This window comes from Chelonoidis abingdonii, chromosome 5 (assembly GCF_003597395.2).
Source record: "Chelonoidis abingdonii isolate Lonesome George chromosome 5, CheloAbing_2.0, whole genome shotgun sequence".
Taxonomy (NCBI): Eukaryota; Metazoa; Chordata; order Testudines; family Testudinidae; genus Chelonoidis; species Chelonoidis abingdonii.
Window position 1 is genome coordinate 67,275,354 of NC_133773.1, and position 16,854 is coordinate 67,292,207.

Here is a 16,854-nt window from a genome sequence, read left to right on the forward strand (position 1 = left end):
AAAGTACTTTGGCAATATAAAGAATATGTGCTAAATTTCATTTTGTAATTAGGCCATTTCCAAGTCAAATGTTATATTTTGAACTTTGATTTCATGGAACAGAAAATTCATTCACAAAAAATGTATTTGAGTGCCACCCATCAACACCTACTGTGGCAAAGGAGCACTATAGTACAGAGCAAAATCTATGAGAAACTCAACTACCATGAGTCTTTCATTGAAAGTAATTGGAAAAAAAACCTAACCTCACATCTATGGAAATATTTAAAAGTTTCCCTATAACTTTAATTGCATATAGCACTAGTCAGAGTTAAGAATAAAGGGTCATATTAACACTTCTGCTTCAACATTTTCGTGTGTCTAGATATTGCTCTGATAAGTCATATTAAAGCACAGAACTCAGATCCAGCAAAATACCTGTCACTGGAAGTAAACCTTAGATGACAACAGTGTTCTAAACTGCACAGACATCTGATACTGCTTATGTTATAAAATGTATCCCACAGAGAAGTTTCCAATAGGTCATGAAATTTCCCCCTGAAGTCACAACTTTATATCAAGAAGAAACTGCTTTGTCTCATTAACTAATTAACCAGTCAGAATTCTCTATTATTCTGGGAGCTGCACAAGATGACACTCTTGACAAATGATTCACACCATGTGGTCAAAATTCTAACTACAGATAGGCTGAATAGCTGAAAGATTTATAACATCAATGGGACAAGTTTAGAGCAAAGCAACAGCCTGGATTTTCAACTCTAACTCCAAGTTTCCTTGCTCCTATGCATTTAACCCTTAACTTTACACAAATGTAGGTTAAATACAAACAATAAAAAAGTTGTTGTAAATAATTAAATTGACCTAAAATAAAGAAAATCAGTTGACAATAGCATGCTTATATAAAGGCATTAAAATACCATGATATTTTACAAAAAAACCCCAACCCTGCAAATTACTAGAACTACTGACTGCTAACAAGTAATGTAATAGGCACAAAAGAAAAAAATATCATAGAATAGAAAAAATAATGTGTTAGTACCTTCCTCTCGCCACAATATGTTTGCAACTGCAGCATGTAAGAGAGAGAAAGAACAGAAGAGACAAATGAATAAGAAAAAAAACATGAAATGGTATATCAGTCTCTGAAATAATTATGATGCTACATTTTCTGGCTCATAAACTAAAGAACTTATATATACAAAATACATAAAATTTACCAAAAAGCTTCATATCAAACTATTGTACTTCAAAATGGGAAAAACAATGACTTATTCATGCTTCTTCTTGATGTTTTTTTGCAATTAACATTTCTAACCTTTTATTAATAAGACTGTGTTTAATATTCCATTACTAACAACAAATCTCAAGTTTATGTTCATAGAAATATAGATAAGATTATATCTGAAGATAATTTTCATCTACTGTTTTTAGTGAAAATAATGAAATTTGAAGAATTATTCATTTTAGAAAAAAGTGATGAGAGACAAACATGTTTAAGAACATATTTATAAGAGGCACTTAAAAATCATTCTTACTTCTATACTTCTGTAACATGAGACCTGACCCTTCAAAGTTAGTGGTATGTTTGCCATTGATAGGCAGGCTGCGATCAATCCAGCAAGGATCGAATTATCGTGTCTAGTCTAGACGTGATAAATCGATCCGAGTGCTCTCCTGTCGACTCCTGTACTCCAGCGCTGTGAGAGGCACAGGCAGAGTCGACAGGCAGAGTACTGAAGCGCCGCGAGACGTGCAGGCAGAGCTATTCACGTAGCTGAAGTTGTGTAACTTAGATCAACCCTCCTTTCCACCCCAGCATAGACCAGGGCTTTGTGGGGCAAACACACATGAATTGTGAGTTACATTTGCATGACATTATTAGCTATATTTGAAATTCTTGTTTTAAGTGTCTGGATTTTAGATGTGGGGTGGCGAAAAATTTATTATACAAATTCTGCTTCCTCTTTCATTTGCGGGGATAGAATGTACCTAAGTATAACTATATATTTCTAAATATTTAAAGCACAAGCTGCAGTGGAAGAAACTAATCAAACACACAGACACTTTGAAAAACAATTGTCCTCACAAATTTCAAGGAAAAGGAACAGAAAATGGAGGGGAGGGATAACTCAGTGGTTTGAGCATTGGCCTGCTAAACCCAGGGTTGTGAGTTAAATCCTTGAGGTCAAGTATCAGACAGGTAGCCATGTTACTCTGGATCTGTAAAAAGTGACAACGAGTCCTGTGGCACTTTATAGACTAACAAATGTATTGGAGTATAAGCTTTTGTGGTTGAATACCCACTTTGTCAGACACATGTACATGCATCTGACAAAGTGGGTAATCACCCACAAAAGCTTATGTTTCAATACATTTGTTAGTCTATAAGGTGCCACTGGACTCTCAGTCCTTGAGGGGGCCACTTAGGGATCTGGGGTAAAATCAGTTCTTGGTCCTGCCAGTGAAGGCAGGGGGCTGGACTCAGTGACCTTTCAGGGTCCCTTCCAGTTCTATGAGATAGGTATATCTCCATATATTATTATTATTAAGAAAGAGAGAGCAAAAGGTTTTGTAAGCCCCTGGAGAATGCCATTACACTTTTTGCTAAGTTCATGATTCAGAGGCTCTGAAAACATGTCAGTTGCCTTTTTCCTATTATCTTTTTGCCTGCCTCCACATTGTGTTTCACAAACTCTCTCTCTTAGTAGTACTGACTTGCTGTATGACCTTAGCCATAGTACTTAAACTCACTGTCTTTCAATTTCCCCATCTGCACTAGAGGAGGAGAACATTTATTCACAATCAGCACTTTCAGATCTATGGATGAAGTTTTCTATATAAGTGTAAATTAGAAATAGCAATAGTGAAATGTAGCACTATTGAATTTCGGAATCAAAGCTTCACTCTTCTACATGAGAGCATATATTATTAACATATTACTGGATTGATGTTTATTAGCTTTATAACTGTTTAATTGTTGTGTCTTTGTTAACTGCCCCTTGTGTGTATAGTAACGTCAAACTCCCAACACTGTATTATCTTCAAGATGTGACCCACTGATGTGTTATACACTAAGATGGCTAATAATAATTGTGGTCTTGATTCTGCCACCCTTTATTCACATTATGACATTTCTATATCAGGGGGCAGATCCTTCTCAGTTGGTTTAAATTGTAACAGAGCCACTGGAACCAAAATTGAGTCACAGCAATTTAAAATCTATTCGTATATTCGCTCAATTATTTATTTTTATATTTGCTCTTTTGAAGTCAGGTTGGCTTCCTATTTCAAAAAGAGATTGACATCAGTGGAGTTATGACAATTTACACCAGCTCAGGATCTGTCCCTAAGTCTCACTGAAAGTAGTAGGATACCATCTGCAGAGTAAATTACTACCCAGCACCAGTGAGGAGGGCAGAACCGGACTCTATGTTTACAGCACAAAATGAGCTGGGCTTGCAGTGTGATATTACATTGGCAATCACAAACACGGTAGTTAATACGCCTCTGATAGTGTAAGGTACAATACTTTTTACTTGGCTACTCTTGTGTAAGCAATTGGCTGTTCTGCTAAATTATATTTTTTTGTCCTTGTGTAAAAGGGTTTAACAGTTTGCAGCAGATCTAGTCCTTTTGCTATAAACTGCATTCATGTAGGGATGGAAGATTAGCTTGGTGTCTTATTGATTGATTCTCTTTGTGAAGAAAGAAACCAACTTGACATAAAAAGAGCAGAGAGAGAGAAAGTGTGTGTGTGTGTGTGTATAAACATTTGAGATGGTATAAAATATAGATTTTAAAGTGGTTTGAGCATTGGCCTGCTAAACCTAGGGTTGTGAGTTCAATCCTTGAGGGGACCACTCAGGGATCTGGGGCAAAATCAGTACTCGGTCTTGCTAATGAAGGCAGGGGGCTGGACTCAGTGACCTTTCAAGGTCCCTTCCAGTTCTAGGAGATAGCCTATCTCCATTTATTTAATATTTAAATTTATTTAATTTACTCCAAACAATGGAGAGAAAAAGGTTGGATTTGGATTTTTTTTCTACTTAAAGAAAATTTTCAATTAGATAATCATAGCCCTGCTGCTCTAGAGCCAAGCATTCCCTTTTCTGCACAGGAAGGTGAGGCTGGTAGGACCCATAAAGAGAAGGAAGTACAGCCAATAAAGCATTACCCTTCCCTTTAACTTCTTAGAAGCCCCTTTTTGCATACAACCTGCAGTGCAGCCTCACGTGAAGGAGGGGGTGGGAGGTGAAAAAAACCCAAACACTCTACATGTCATGCACCCCCAGTCATCCTCTCCAATGCCCCAAACCTCTCATCCCTAGCCAGAGCCCTCATCTCTCCGCACCCTGATCCTCTACCCCAGCCAGAGCCCTCATCCCCCTGCACCCTAATCCTCATCCCCCAATTATTTCAACATGTGAGGACAGGGCATTAACAAATGCATGACCTCTAAGAAAATTCAATACAGAATACAAATAATCTGGTTAATGGAAAATGATACATATGGTTTCTAGACTTCTTATAAAAGACAAAAAATGAAGAAAGGAAAAAAAAAAAACCTCAGCTTTAGAAAAACTGACTTACTAGCTTGAAAATACCACAACAAACCTGATAGACTGTAGTGGGAAGAAGATTTTGCATTGCTTTTTGAAACTGCAGCTTGGATGTGAAATACAGATTTCACAGATTTTAAGAGTAGAACATTATCACCATCTAATCTAACCTCTTGGATAACACAGGCCAAAGACACTGACTCAATAATTTATGCATTAAGTCCATAAAAATATGTTACAGCTCAAATAGAAGTTAAGGAAGATATTCAGTCCTGATATAAAGATTCCAGTAATGGAGGATCCACCACATCTGCACTACAGATGGAAGGCACTACAACGTACATACCCTTCAGATTCTATTTTTAACAAAAACTAATCAGTCAGCCATTCCCCAATACTCAACTCTTGCATTTTTTTTAGGCTCAAGATGGAAAAAATGCATGATTATTATAGGTAATCTCATATATGAAAATTGTATTAAAAAGGAAAATTGTCAGGCATGTCTTTTTTGGGTCAAGAAATGCATTATGTAATGCATTAGAACTACTACTTATTAAACAGTTACATATTTACAATATACAATTATTAAATAATAATACTAGTCAAGATCCAAAACTTTTCCCCTTGAACAAGAAGTGTTCTTAATATAATCAGAAACCTCCACAAATAGTCCAGAGAAGCTGTGAATGGCTAGCAAAACACACATACTCAGTATTTACAAAAGATGATATAAGTAAAGAAAACGCAGTATAACTATAAATTATAAATATATTTCTATGCTTTTGTGGTGGGCACCATTTTACCAATTCTTGACCATAAATTACTAACATGCATTTTTAAAACCTATTTTTCAATTGTTCAGCCTTTTATTCAACCTTATTCTCCTTCTTTGGTGGCCACTGCTCTCTCTCTCTTTATGGAAGGCAGCTATATAGCTCTCATAAATATACCATTAGCATTTCACAGATTGTCTGAGATGAATCTTCTTATATCATGCAGCTTCTTCTACCCTTTGAACAGAAAAAAAAATAACATGCTACTTCTAGGAGAGGGTGCTAGAACATTGTTCTCAAAATGAAGTCACCTGTATCCTGCTACATTGTGCTGCCACCAAACTATTGTCATTATAGTCACTCCGCCATAAGAGCTCCTTAAAACAACCAAAATACAAACTTCAAGTGATGTGCCACATTGTCAGGGTGGCACCCTCTTGTGGTCCCTCCAGACACAATTAACCCCACTGTGGACCAGGGCTGGTATATATCTCTATTTTGATAAGGTCCAGTGTAGTGGTGCGTTGGCTTGCTAGCCAGAGTACCCCTCAATCCTATGACTTTCATCCACAAACCTTTGGTGCCCCACCCCCTTCCATTCAGGGCTGGTCTCCTAATCAATCTGTTCTTCTGCCAATGACCTTGCCCCTCACCCCTTCCACTCTATTAGGTCTGGTCAACCTTTCTAGGAGGTCAGATCTGGCTGACAAGCAAAATCTGTCTCAAGGCTGCAACCAGGCTTCTCTTCCATCAGGAGAGGCCTTATCCTCCTTCCTCATCAATAGTGAATTAGGCTGGTTCTCTTTCTTTTAGCTCTCCTTTCCACATTGGTTACAGAGGTAGTGGGGTAGGACCATATGGATTCTCAGGCTTTCACCAACCCTTTCATTAGCAGCGGAGAGCTTGTTCGCATCCTTGAAGCCCTCACTGCCAGTATGGGACTTCTCTGCCCCATCACATGATATTACAATGTCCTAATTTTTGTCTTTACATTGAAATGGTAGAGGATAGAAACAAATGATGAGATCTTTCTTGTTGTTTTTCATGCAACTTGAAATTCAACAATTTTGCAGTTGAATCAACAATTTCCTTTTGCCGACATAACTGGATCATCATATTTCCAGCAATCAATAAGCAGTGTATTATGTTTCAGAAGAAAACACAGGGTAAGGCCACTGAGAATCAGAAAAAGTCATTTGTTTTGTATAAAGAATGCTCTTTCATGTTTTCCATAGAACAGTTTTACCTCTTGACTCAAATGCTTCAATGGCATCATCTAAAAAATAGCTGATGACCTTTATTTATTAGCTTTTATCTTCACTGAAGTATTGTCATTTTTTTTCTGGACCTGTATAATGTAGCTTGTGGTTAAATAAGCTTTTGTTCCCTCTCCACTGGTTTTTCTAATCACAGGGCTAAACAAAACATTTTGTTGTTTTGGTTCTAATGTAGACTAAGTGGAAATCAATTGAAAGCTTAAGCTTAGAAAAGTTTCTAGAATCACTATGGTGGCTGAACATTTTAATTCAAAACAGCCTCATAAAAGTGTGGGGGGGGGGGGAAATCGTAACAAAAAATACACCAAATTCTCTTCTTGGTTTGCATACTAATCTAGTAAGAAATAAATTGCTTCAACATTGCCATTTATGAAATTAAATTAACAGGTTTCAAACTGAGCACCCATTTGTGGAAACTTGGCAAGGGGAGAAAAAACAATGATCTCTCCTGACACCTTATGAAATACAACTCAAACTCAAATTTGTGGATCTCTAACTCCTCAAAATGTCTTTCTATTGTTTGCATTTATTAAGAATATATTAAGTGATAAATTGATGGTGAATCAACAGTTTCATTTTGCAGGGGTTCGTCCATAATTTTTATTATGTTAATACACATCCTCTGTTTCTTTAACCCCCTTATTAGAGACTATCCCCAAAAGTTCCTCAGCCTAGTACTATTAATTCCAATAGATCGATTGATAGATACATGCACACTAGTGCCACAACTTGGGTAACCTTCTTTTGCATTAACCCAACAACCTTGGGTGCCTAGTCAGGATATCCACTGAGAATTCCTCCTACTGACTCTGCTGCTGCTCAAGGGTAGGAAGGGGATTCTGTAGAGTTGGCTTCCAAAGGCAGTAATTCCAAACATTTTCATTAATTGTGATCATGAGTTCATACCACATGAATTTCAATTTAAAGGTTGGATTCAAAACCCATCAGGTTTCATTTGGTTCCCTGCTGACCATTTAAACCCACACAGTTTGCAATATTTCTAAATGAACTTGATTTGAGTTTTGGCTTAGTCATGAAACCAGAAACTAGGTGAGAATTTTTGCATATATTTGGTTTTGTGTGCGTGTGTGTTATCTTCAGATAGTGTAACCAAGTATAACAAAGATGTCATTTCAGTTATAGTGGTGCATATTATGACACACATAATCTTGCTGTTAGAAGATTAAATATTCACATCTTTTAGGGAACCTGACTTCTCAGAGGTAAAATAGATCTGATGCTCGTCACTGATATTAGTCAGCAATACACTGATCCCTTTTATTTACATTCTGTAAGTGCTGGCAGCGGGTTCACATGGCTTGTGATTGATGGTTATAACAAATTAAATAGAACATTTATAATTTTGCTTACAGTGTTAGCCACCTCAATACAACACTATAATAGTAATGACTGCAGACACTGGCTAAGGGTTGCCTTTTCAGACTATTTTCTTCTGAAAAATATGAATAGCTGCCCTTATGCCATGAATGAGGATCGGGGTTTCTGTTCCTAACTCTGTCCCAGACTTCCTATGCGATACTGGGTAAGTTTCTTAATCCATGGTACAGGTTTCCCATAATACTTTCTTAAATTATGTGTTTCTGAATTTCCTCATTACCGTTTCCCCTTTTTGGAATTTTGGGTAAATTTAATAGTGATATCAGTTCCTAATTTAGATTTTCTCAGTACTCACTATCTACCAATGTTATGGTCAAATACTGCTCTTCATCCATGGTGAAACTCACATTAATAGAAATGAAATATTCATGTGTGGGCTCATACAACATATGTCCCTAAAGATTCATTTCTAGGTACGTTTCAGGCCTGTCTCCATAGTACTGTATAAATGAGTACAGACATGATAAGTGAATTTTAGGAAGGCAGTTGCAGTACACTTTTACTGCTCTCTGTTATAGCTATAAGAGTAATTGTTGAGAAATAATGTCATTTCGGGGGAGAGACATTCTCTGCTTGATTCATATGGTGATAACCCTCATAGACAACAATTGTACATAGATATACACCCATCAGGAAGAAACCATATCCCTAATGGTATAATTTGTTCTGGTACTTCTTAAAAAACCACAATACTCCTAAGTGATAGGGACAATATTGTGTCATTAATAATTCTTGGTACTGGAATAAAACAATGCATCTTTTCAAAAAGAACCATGATTTATTTCAATTGGTATTCATGTGATAGACTATATCTGACAAAGTAAGCCTGACTCTTTTGTTCCATTAGCATCATCTCAGATTTAAGAGAAAAAAAATGAGGCTGCTCTCTCTTCATGTGATACATGCTTGATTTCATCTTGGGGTATATTAAAACCAATTATCTAACATCTATTGTCCTGACTAATTATTAAGCTTTTACATATCAGTTAAAATGTCACAACTGCCGGATTACTTCCTCTGATTATATTGCTCAGAGGAGAAGGTTGTTTGATTTTAATTTTTCATAATTATATCTTGAGATAGTGTAACAAAGCATAGCAAAGATGACATTTTAGTGATAGGTGTGGATATTATGGCACAAATATTTTTTCTGTAAGAGATTAAATATTCACACCTTTCAGTGAAACTGACTTTTTCAGGGGTAGGGTAGTTCTGGAGTTCATTATAAATGTTTGCAGCTGTACACTGCTCTCTTATTTGTTTTCTGTAAGTTCTGGTAGCGATACAACCTGAATTCCTTTGTCGTAGCACATTAACACACATATAATGTACATGAAAATAATCTGAAAGTTTATCCTTATTTAAGCTTTGAATACCCGCCATAAAATGAAATGCCAGAGTAAATTATCTGCAAAGAAATTAGATAAATAGGTATCACTGAGTATGAGAGTCGACAGGAAGATTCCATTAAAGGTGCATAAAGCCTTTTAGGCAATAAATCATAGTCAAAAAGCTTTTAGTCTTATTCCAAATTCTAGGCAGCGGAGATGCCCGGTTGCTTATGATGGCCATAAACCTCTCAAGTCAGTAGTATTCAGATCACATAACCTTTTGTTAGGTGATAAGACTATGACATTACTTCCAAAAAGGCATTGTGTTAGAAATAGATCTATTTAATGGCCTGGAAAAGGCATATTATTTTTTAAATACAGCCCCAAGACAAAGAATGCATGAGGTAGATAATTTTCAGCTTCCTCTGGGTGAGCAGATGAAAGGTTTTATAGAAAACGTTGCTTCATGGAATGTGACTCTGTCACAGTGGATAAAGTGAGTACATGGGAAGCTGTAATTGATATTAAATAATAAAAACTGCTTTATAAAATTTTTAAAAGGTCATCAAATATTCTTAAACTGCTCAGAAATACCATAATGATATTATGCGAAAAATTTCTAATTCACTATATTACCAGGTACATCTCTTACATGAAAATTTAGATCTAGGCAGTAGATTAGTTAAAAATAATTAAAGAGAAATTGTTTAATTTAGATCTGACATATGTTTTGTAAAACAAACTTCTAGAAAGTTTGAAAGCAATAGAAATGATGCCATGATTTAAAAAACAAACTTAAAATCAACTGGTTCAGTTGATTTTAAAAGAGCACATGTATTTTCACTATCTGCAAATCCAATATTGCAATATTCAGCGAATGTGCAATGACCCAACAATGAAACTGACCATAAGCAAGTGAAATGTATCTAGTTGCATTGTCAAAACTGAGTAAATAGCAAAAATTTAACAGAAAAAATATTAATATTTTAAACAAAAATCCTTTGTTAATAATTAATTAGTAACCTAGCTAATTTGTTTTTAATATATGACAATAAGTATTGAAAGTGTCCCTTTGGCATACACTTTCTTCTTTGATGCTCATTCTTTTGCTCTTTCTACAGTATACTGCCAGCTTATCTTTCTCTCTACCTATCTAATCTATTCCACACTCCTAAACATGTGATTAATACTACTCTACTTCTGTAACTTTCTTTTATTTTTCCAACCTGATTTGAGTTTCCACTTAAGACAGATTTCATTGTGCTTCCCAACTTTGCAGTTCTTCTCTCAGAATGCAAAATTCAGTCTTGCTCCTTAGTCATTTATTCAAATACATCTTGGTTGACATTATTTTACTAAACTAATCTTGGATATATATTACCCAGTACTGTTACTATCTGGAAGAATCTATAATTTAACTTTAGGTTAATGAAACTAAAATAGCCCATAGACAGACAAAACCATTTCTGTCTCCTCAATGTTTCATTCTGATACAGTGAATGAAAACCAAACCAAAATGGTCATCCTCTGCATTGTTTCCAAGATGCTGTCAACTCAAATTTACTCCCATTCATTAATATTTCATGCCAGTACCTCAGCCAGCGCACCTGGACCCTTTGCCCGGAGGCTTTCAGAACTCAGGTTGACCGGACTGTAGTTCTGATAATAAGAACATGTATATTAAACTGAGTCAGCACAGGGCCTGCTGCAGACTCACACTCACATAATCTAATCAATGATACACTCATTATGATGGAGGGAGAAGCTGCTCATATCAATGACTTTAATGAGAGAGTTGAGAGCTTCTTGAAATGCAGCTGCATGTACTGCAAACTATGAAAAGAAACAGCTGTCTTATCAGCTGTTGCTGGAGATGATGGACTACTGGAATAAGAATCATGTTCAGAAAACAGTGAGATTAACTGTTTCTTTTAGGAGAAGATGTAGCTTTAACTACACTTGATACCTTTGTTTTAAACTGAAGGAATTATTTCTAGCTGCTTGATATTCATTCTATGCCATTTTATTCTCCTCCAGTCCATAACAACAATGGCCACATCACAACAACCTATCAGATACAAAACAATAATGGGATGCAGAAGCAAATAAGGCAAACATAATTCTAGACTGTATCAACAAAATTGTCACATGTAAGACATGAGAGGTAGCTGTTCCACTATACTCAGCATTGGTGACACCTCAGCTGGAATATTATGTCCAGTTATTGGTGCTATGCTTTTAAAAAAATGTGGACATACTGGAGAGAGTCAGAGGAGAGCAACAAAAATGATAAGAAGGTTAGAAAACATGACATGTGAGGAAAAGTATTTTTTTTTCTTAAAGGAGATATTTAAGTCTTGAGAAAAGAAGACCAAGGGGGACCTAATAATATTCTTCAAATATGGTAAGGGCTGTCATAAGGAGAGATCAGTGATCAGTTATTCTCCCTGTCCACTGAAGTTAGGACAAGAAGGAATTGGATTAATCTGCTTCAAGGGACATTTAGATTAGCTATTAGGAAAGGTTCTACTATAGGATAGTAAAGTACAGGAATAGGTTACCAAATGAGGTTGTAGAATCCCCATCATTGGAGATTTGTAAGAAAAGGGTAAACAAACAGCTGTAAGTGACAGTCTAGGTATACTTGGTCCTGCCTCAGTGTGGCAGACATGGACCATATATTTCTATGATTTAATCAAATATGTGCATGTACGTGAGGAGAAAAAAAATGTGGCCAGACGGTGCCTTACAAAGATAATTAATCCAAATGCTAAATCACATGGAAAAGTTATAAGAAGAGAAGGAAAAGTATTCCCTTTTAAGAGCTACTCAAAACCTGCCAGGTTTGGTTTCGGTGGATGTTGGAAAACTTTATAGCCTGTTTCATTGTTAGTATTGTTCAATAAATATTTCTATTCTTTTTTTGGAAAGAAGTAGGATGATATACACTTATCACAAGGATAATTTGCATCAAAGAGTCCCAAAAGAGTTGGCTGAGAAAATCTGTTGCTCATTTGTATTAATTTTTACATTTTGAAACACCAGAGACATTCCAAAAGACTGGAAAAGTGCTAATATTGTGCTAATATTCAAAAAGAGCAAGAGAGATGACCTAATAACAATATACCAGTCAGCCTGATACAATCCCAGGCAAAATAATGCAAAATCTGATAAGAGGTCTAATTGATAAAAAATGAAATGATAGGACTATAATTCATGCCAGCCAACATAGGTTTAAGGCAAATAGGTTTTATTGAAGAAATGAGATTTCATTCTTTGAGGAAATTGCAAGTTTGTCTGATAAAGGTAAATGCAGCTTTGTAATACATTGACTTAGTATTGCGCAGCATTCTGATTAAAATATTAGCATGCTACAGTATATCAAAAGGAATACTTTAAATGGAATAAGAATTGAATAACAGACAGATCTCAAAAAGTAATAAAGTAGTTGTCAGTGGGGAATCATCATCAAATGGGAACATTTCTAGAGTTATTCCATAGAGATTGGCAGAGTGATAAATAATGATAAAAACAGGGCAAACATACTGCACAATCTTGATTACTTGGTTAACTGGGCCCATTTAAAGAAAATGTGTTCTAAAATAGCCAAATGCAAAATTATACATGCAGGAACAAGGGATGCAGACAATGCTTATAGAACAGGGGACTTTAACCTAGAAAGCTATGATTCTGAACAGGATTTAGACGTCATAACAGGCAAGCAACTCAGCATCAGCTGCCAGTGGGATGCTGTAGCAAAACAGGTTAATGTAATCCTGGGTAATGTAAACAAGGGAGCAGTGAGAGTAGGGATAAGGAAGTGATTTTATCTCTGTATACTGTATTGGAGAGATTGGTCCTGAAATACTGTGTACACTTTTGGTGTCCACATTTTAGAAAGGATGTTGAAAAACTGGAGAAGGTGCAGAAAAGGACCACAAAAACCATTTGAGGCTAGAGAAAATGCCAGATAGTGAAAGACTTACAAAATTCAATCCACACATCTTATCATAGAGACAAGGTGACCTGATTACACTGTATAAATATCTTCATGGGAAGAAAACATCAGAGCTAAAAGTTTCCTTAATCTAGCAGAGAAACGCATAACAAGAACCAATGGATGAAATATAAAGCCAGAGAATTTAAATTAGCAATTAGGCACCTTTTTTTAAAAAAAACAAAACAAAAAAAAACAGTCAGAGTGGTTACCATTTGAACAAACTACTACTACTGCTAGACATCTCTTGATGTCTTCAGATTAAAACTTGATGCCTTTCTGAAGGATATGCTTTAGCTAAACACAAGTTAATGGGCTTGATACAGCCATTACTGCATGAAATCTGATTTTCTGTGATCACAGAAGGTGAGACTTGATCTAACTGGTCCCTTCTAGCCTTAAACGCTAAGTGGTTACAGTTTGACTCTGAGTATTGAGTTCATTTGAATTTGAAATGCCAAACAAAATAGGATAGAACTGGAAAGCCAACAGGTTACATTGTTTTTAGTGTGAAACTGATGGAACTAGCCCTGATCTTCCTATCCACAATAAGTATCCAAAGTACACTATCGGTTGCTCAAGCTTCCCATCCTAATTCAAACAGATATCTGATATTTTGGGAGATCAGTACCTGCTGGGAATGGGGCCTGGTCAAAAATCTCACACTGAAGTTTGTTTATGATGATCATAGGCATTTTCCAGTTTTGTTACAAAGCTTTCACAAAGCCTGCTTAATTTACCACTAAGGGAGTTTGTGATTAGAAACTGGGATGGGTGATAGGGGATGGATCACTTGAGGATTACCTGGTCAGTGCATTCCCTCTGAAGCACCTGTCATTAGACACTGTCAAAAGACAGGATACTGGGTTAGATGGACCTTTGGTCTGATCCAGTATGGCCGTTCTTATGTTCGTATGACCCAAATTCTACTGAAATGAGTAGAAAGACTCCTTTTGACTTCATAGGCTTTAGAATGGTTTTGCTTTGCTTCCACCATTGCTCCTGCCTTCTATTGACCTAAAAAACAATCCACACAGAGCACTAACCACAAGACCATTCGGATGTCAACAACAAAGTATGACTGAAAAGGTTTTGGCTCTTTAAATTGTGGGGAAATCAAAATGGATTGCTTCAGATGTAACAAAAAAATGTATTCATTGGTATCACTGCATGGATAAAAACTTGTCAGAGTGCACCCTGCTGTAATTCCTGTATTAAAATAAAACTGATGTCAGGAATTTGTTCACCCAGTGAAGTCTACACCCTCACATGTTTCTTTAGTCTACAGAATAAATAATGAATTAGAACATAGCTTATGGTCTACATTTAAATATGATTACTGCTAGACAATCATATTGAATATATATGCTAGAAATGTTACCTATTTTTGGTGGATAAAAATTTGCTTTGACTGTAGAGTATTTTATTTTAATGTTTAAAGGGGGCAGAGGTTCCTTCCAAAATGTGTTGGGCCATTAGTTTAAGGTAAAAATCTACAAAGCAGGATGCAATGGGTACATATATAAAACTGCATGTACCAATTAACTCCCATTTGTATGCTAAGAATGCATTTTTATGCATTGTTATAACAATACATATAGTTTATATAGACATATATTAACAAAACTATATTAAAAGATCAATAAGAGGTTGCAAACTCAAGCACTCAAAAGTTAGAAAATGTCAGAATTAAGGTTACCCACACTATCTTAATGTGGTCTCCTTGTGTGTATGCACTATGATACAATCTTTAATTTCATGGCCAAATACTGTTTTTTCCACACGAACCCCGCCGCATGCAGTGAATCAGCAGCTACTCAATATTTCTTTTCTTCTTTTCTGTATGTCCCTAGGCCTTATTTAATATACACCATCCAACCCCTGAACTGAATAAAAAATACTAATTTCCTCATGGATGTTTCTATGGTGTTTTCATCATAGTATCTGAGTGCTTCACAAACATTAATGAATTTAACTTTCAAATGTCTTGTGAGGTTAAGTTGCAGTATAAATCCAATTTGCAAATGGGGAACTGAGGCACAGAGAGATTAAGGACAAAACTGTGAGAAGTGAGCTCAACTTAAGTCATCTATGACCTGATTTTTTAGAGTATTTAGCATTATATAGTACAGTACATGTTCAGAGCACAGCGCTCACTGACTTCAGTTGCAGTTGTGATTGCTCAACACTTTTGCAAATCTGTCCTGAGGTTTCTCATGCTGGGTATCCAGAAAATGAGGAACACACTATCAGTGGCCAACGGTGCAGTTTGGATTAAGAGATTTCCCCAGTATCACACAGGAACTCTGTGGCAGAAGCAGGGATAGAATCCGTTTCTCCAGGACAGAGTACAACTGCCTTAACCTCTACCCCAGTCTGTCCCTCTGTTCTTATCCACTCCTGGCTTCTATCCATCTAATAATCCCACAGTTCCTGCCACCCTCTAGCTCTATTTTATATAACTCCAGAACCGCACTCTCTTCTCCTATCCACACACCTGCTATCCTTGCCTCCTTTGCTTCCCCACACTCTTTAGCCCCTGATTCTAGCAACGCTCTCTTCCTGTCCTGGGGATTCTTCTTCCTTCTGTACCCCAATCAATTTACTTTCTCCTTCTCTGCCACACAGTCAAGATACCAGCAGAGGCGCACTGAGTACAGGAAGGAAAGACTCTATGCTTTCAGTTTCTTTACCAGTTCCACATTGGCCTCTATCAGCCAGGAGAACCGTTACAGGAAAAGTCCTGCTCAGTTCCTGCAGCCCTAGGGATGGAGCATGCCATAAGTACAGACAAAATCTGAAGAGAATTTAGCTGTCAAACTTTAACAAGGCTGTATTGACCACATATAAACTGGGATTATTTAGAGGCTTATAATGTGGCCAAATCTGGGCAGATTTTAATTGGGATGGCAAAAAGCACATTCCAGTGCCACTGACATCTCCCTACCCCTCAATTCCAGTCCTTGTTCCAAAATGTGGATATGCTAAACCTTCTCAATAAAACTATTTTTTTAAACATAAGCAAAAACAACGTATTTTCTCCTAACCTTTTTCTCAGAAATAGCCAAACCTACTTGTTGAAACTTAAACATACCAAAGAACAGTCTAAGACAGACAACCATCATGGAAAGTTTCAGCCTAAACGGTTAAGATTCAGCAAATGAAAATAGAGTCTAATAATGGGAAGTGTCAGGTAAGTTCTGCATAGAATATAAATGTTTTGGGGAATAGTATGTAAAAATTCTCATGGCAATTTTTTTCAGATCTGGCAAGAAAAAGATATTGGTTCTTGGGCTCAAATGTAAAATATATTGAGTTTCAATTCAAAAGGGAGTTTGTATGTTGACACAGCAATCCCCTGAGAGTATATTGTTTGAAAGAAAATGCTCCTGCACATTCAAGTACTGTGCTTCTGGGACAATCCTAACATGAAAACATATTTTTAAAAGTTTGTTTTGTTTTCTTTTAAAAATATATACTGCATAATGCTCAGGGGCTAACCAGAGGCTGGATTTTTCT

The 16,854-nt window shown here is 36.3% G+C and overlaps 1 protein-coding gene across 1 annotated transcript in view; it reads right to left on the bottom strand.

The window, feature by feature from the left end:
• Positions 1 to 16,854, bottom strand: part of FSTL5 (follistatin like 5) — a 525,582-nt gene that overhangs the window by 67,820 nt on the left and 440,908 nt on the right. Inside the window, exon 10 of the mRNA XM_032787223.2 lies at positions 1,040 to 1,066. Within this exon, the coding sequence (XP_032643114.1) occupies positions 1,040 to 1,066 (27 nt within the window). The remainder of the gene's footprint in view (positions 1 to 1,039; positions 1,067 to 16,854) is intronic.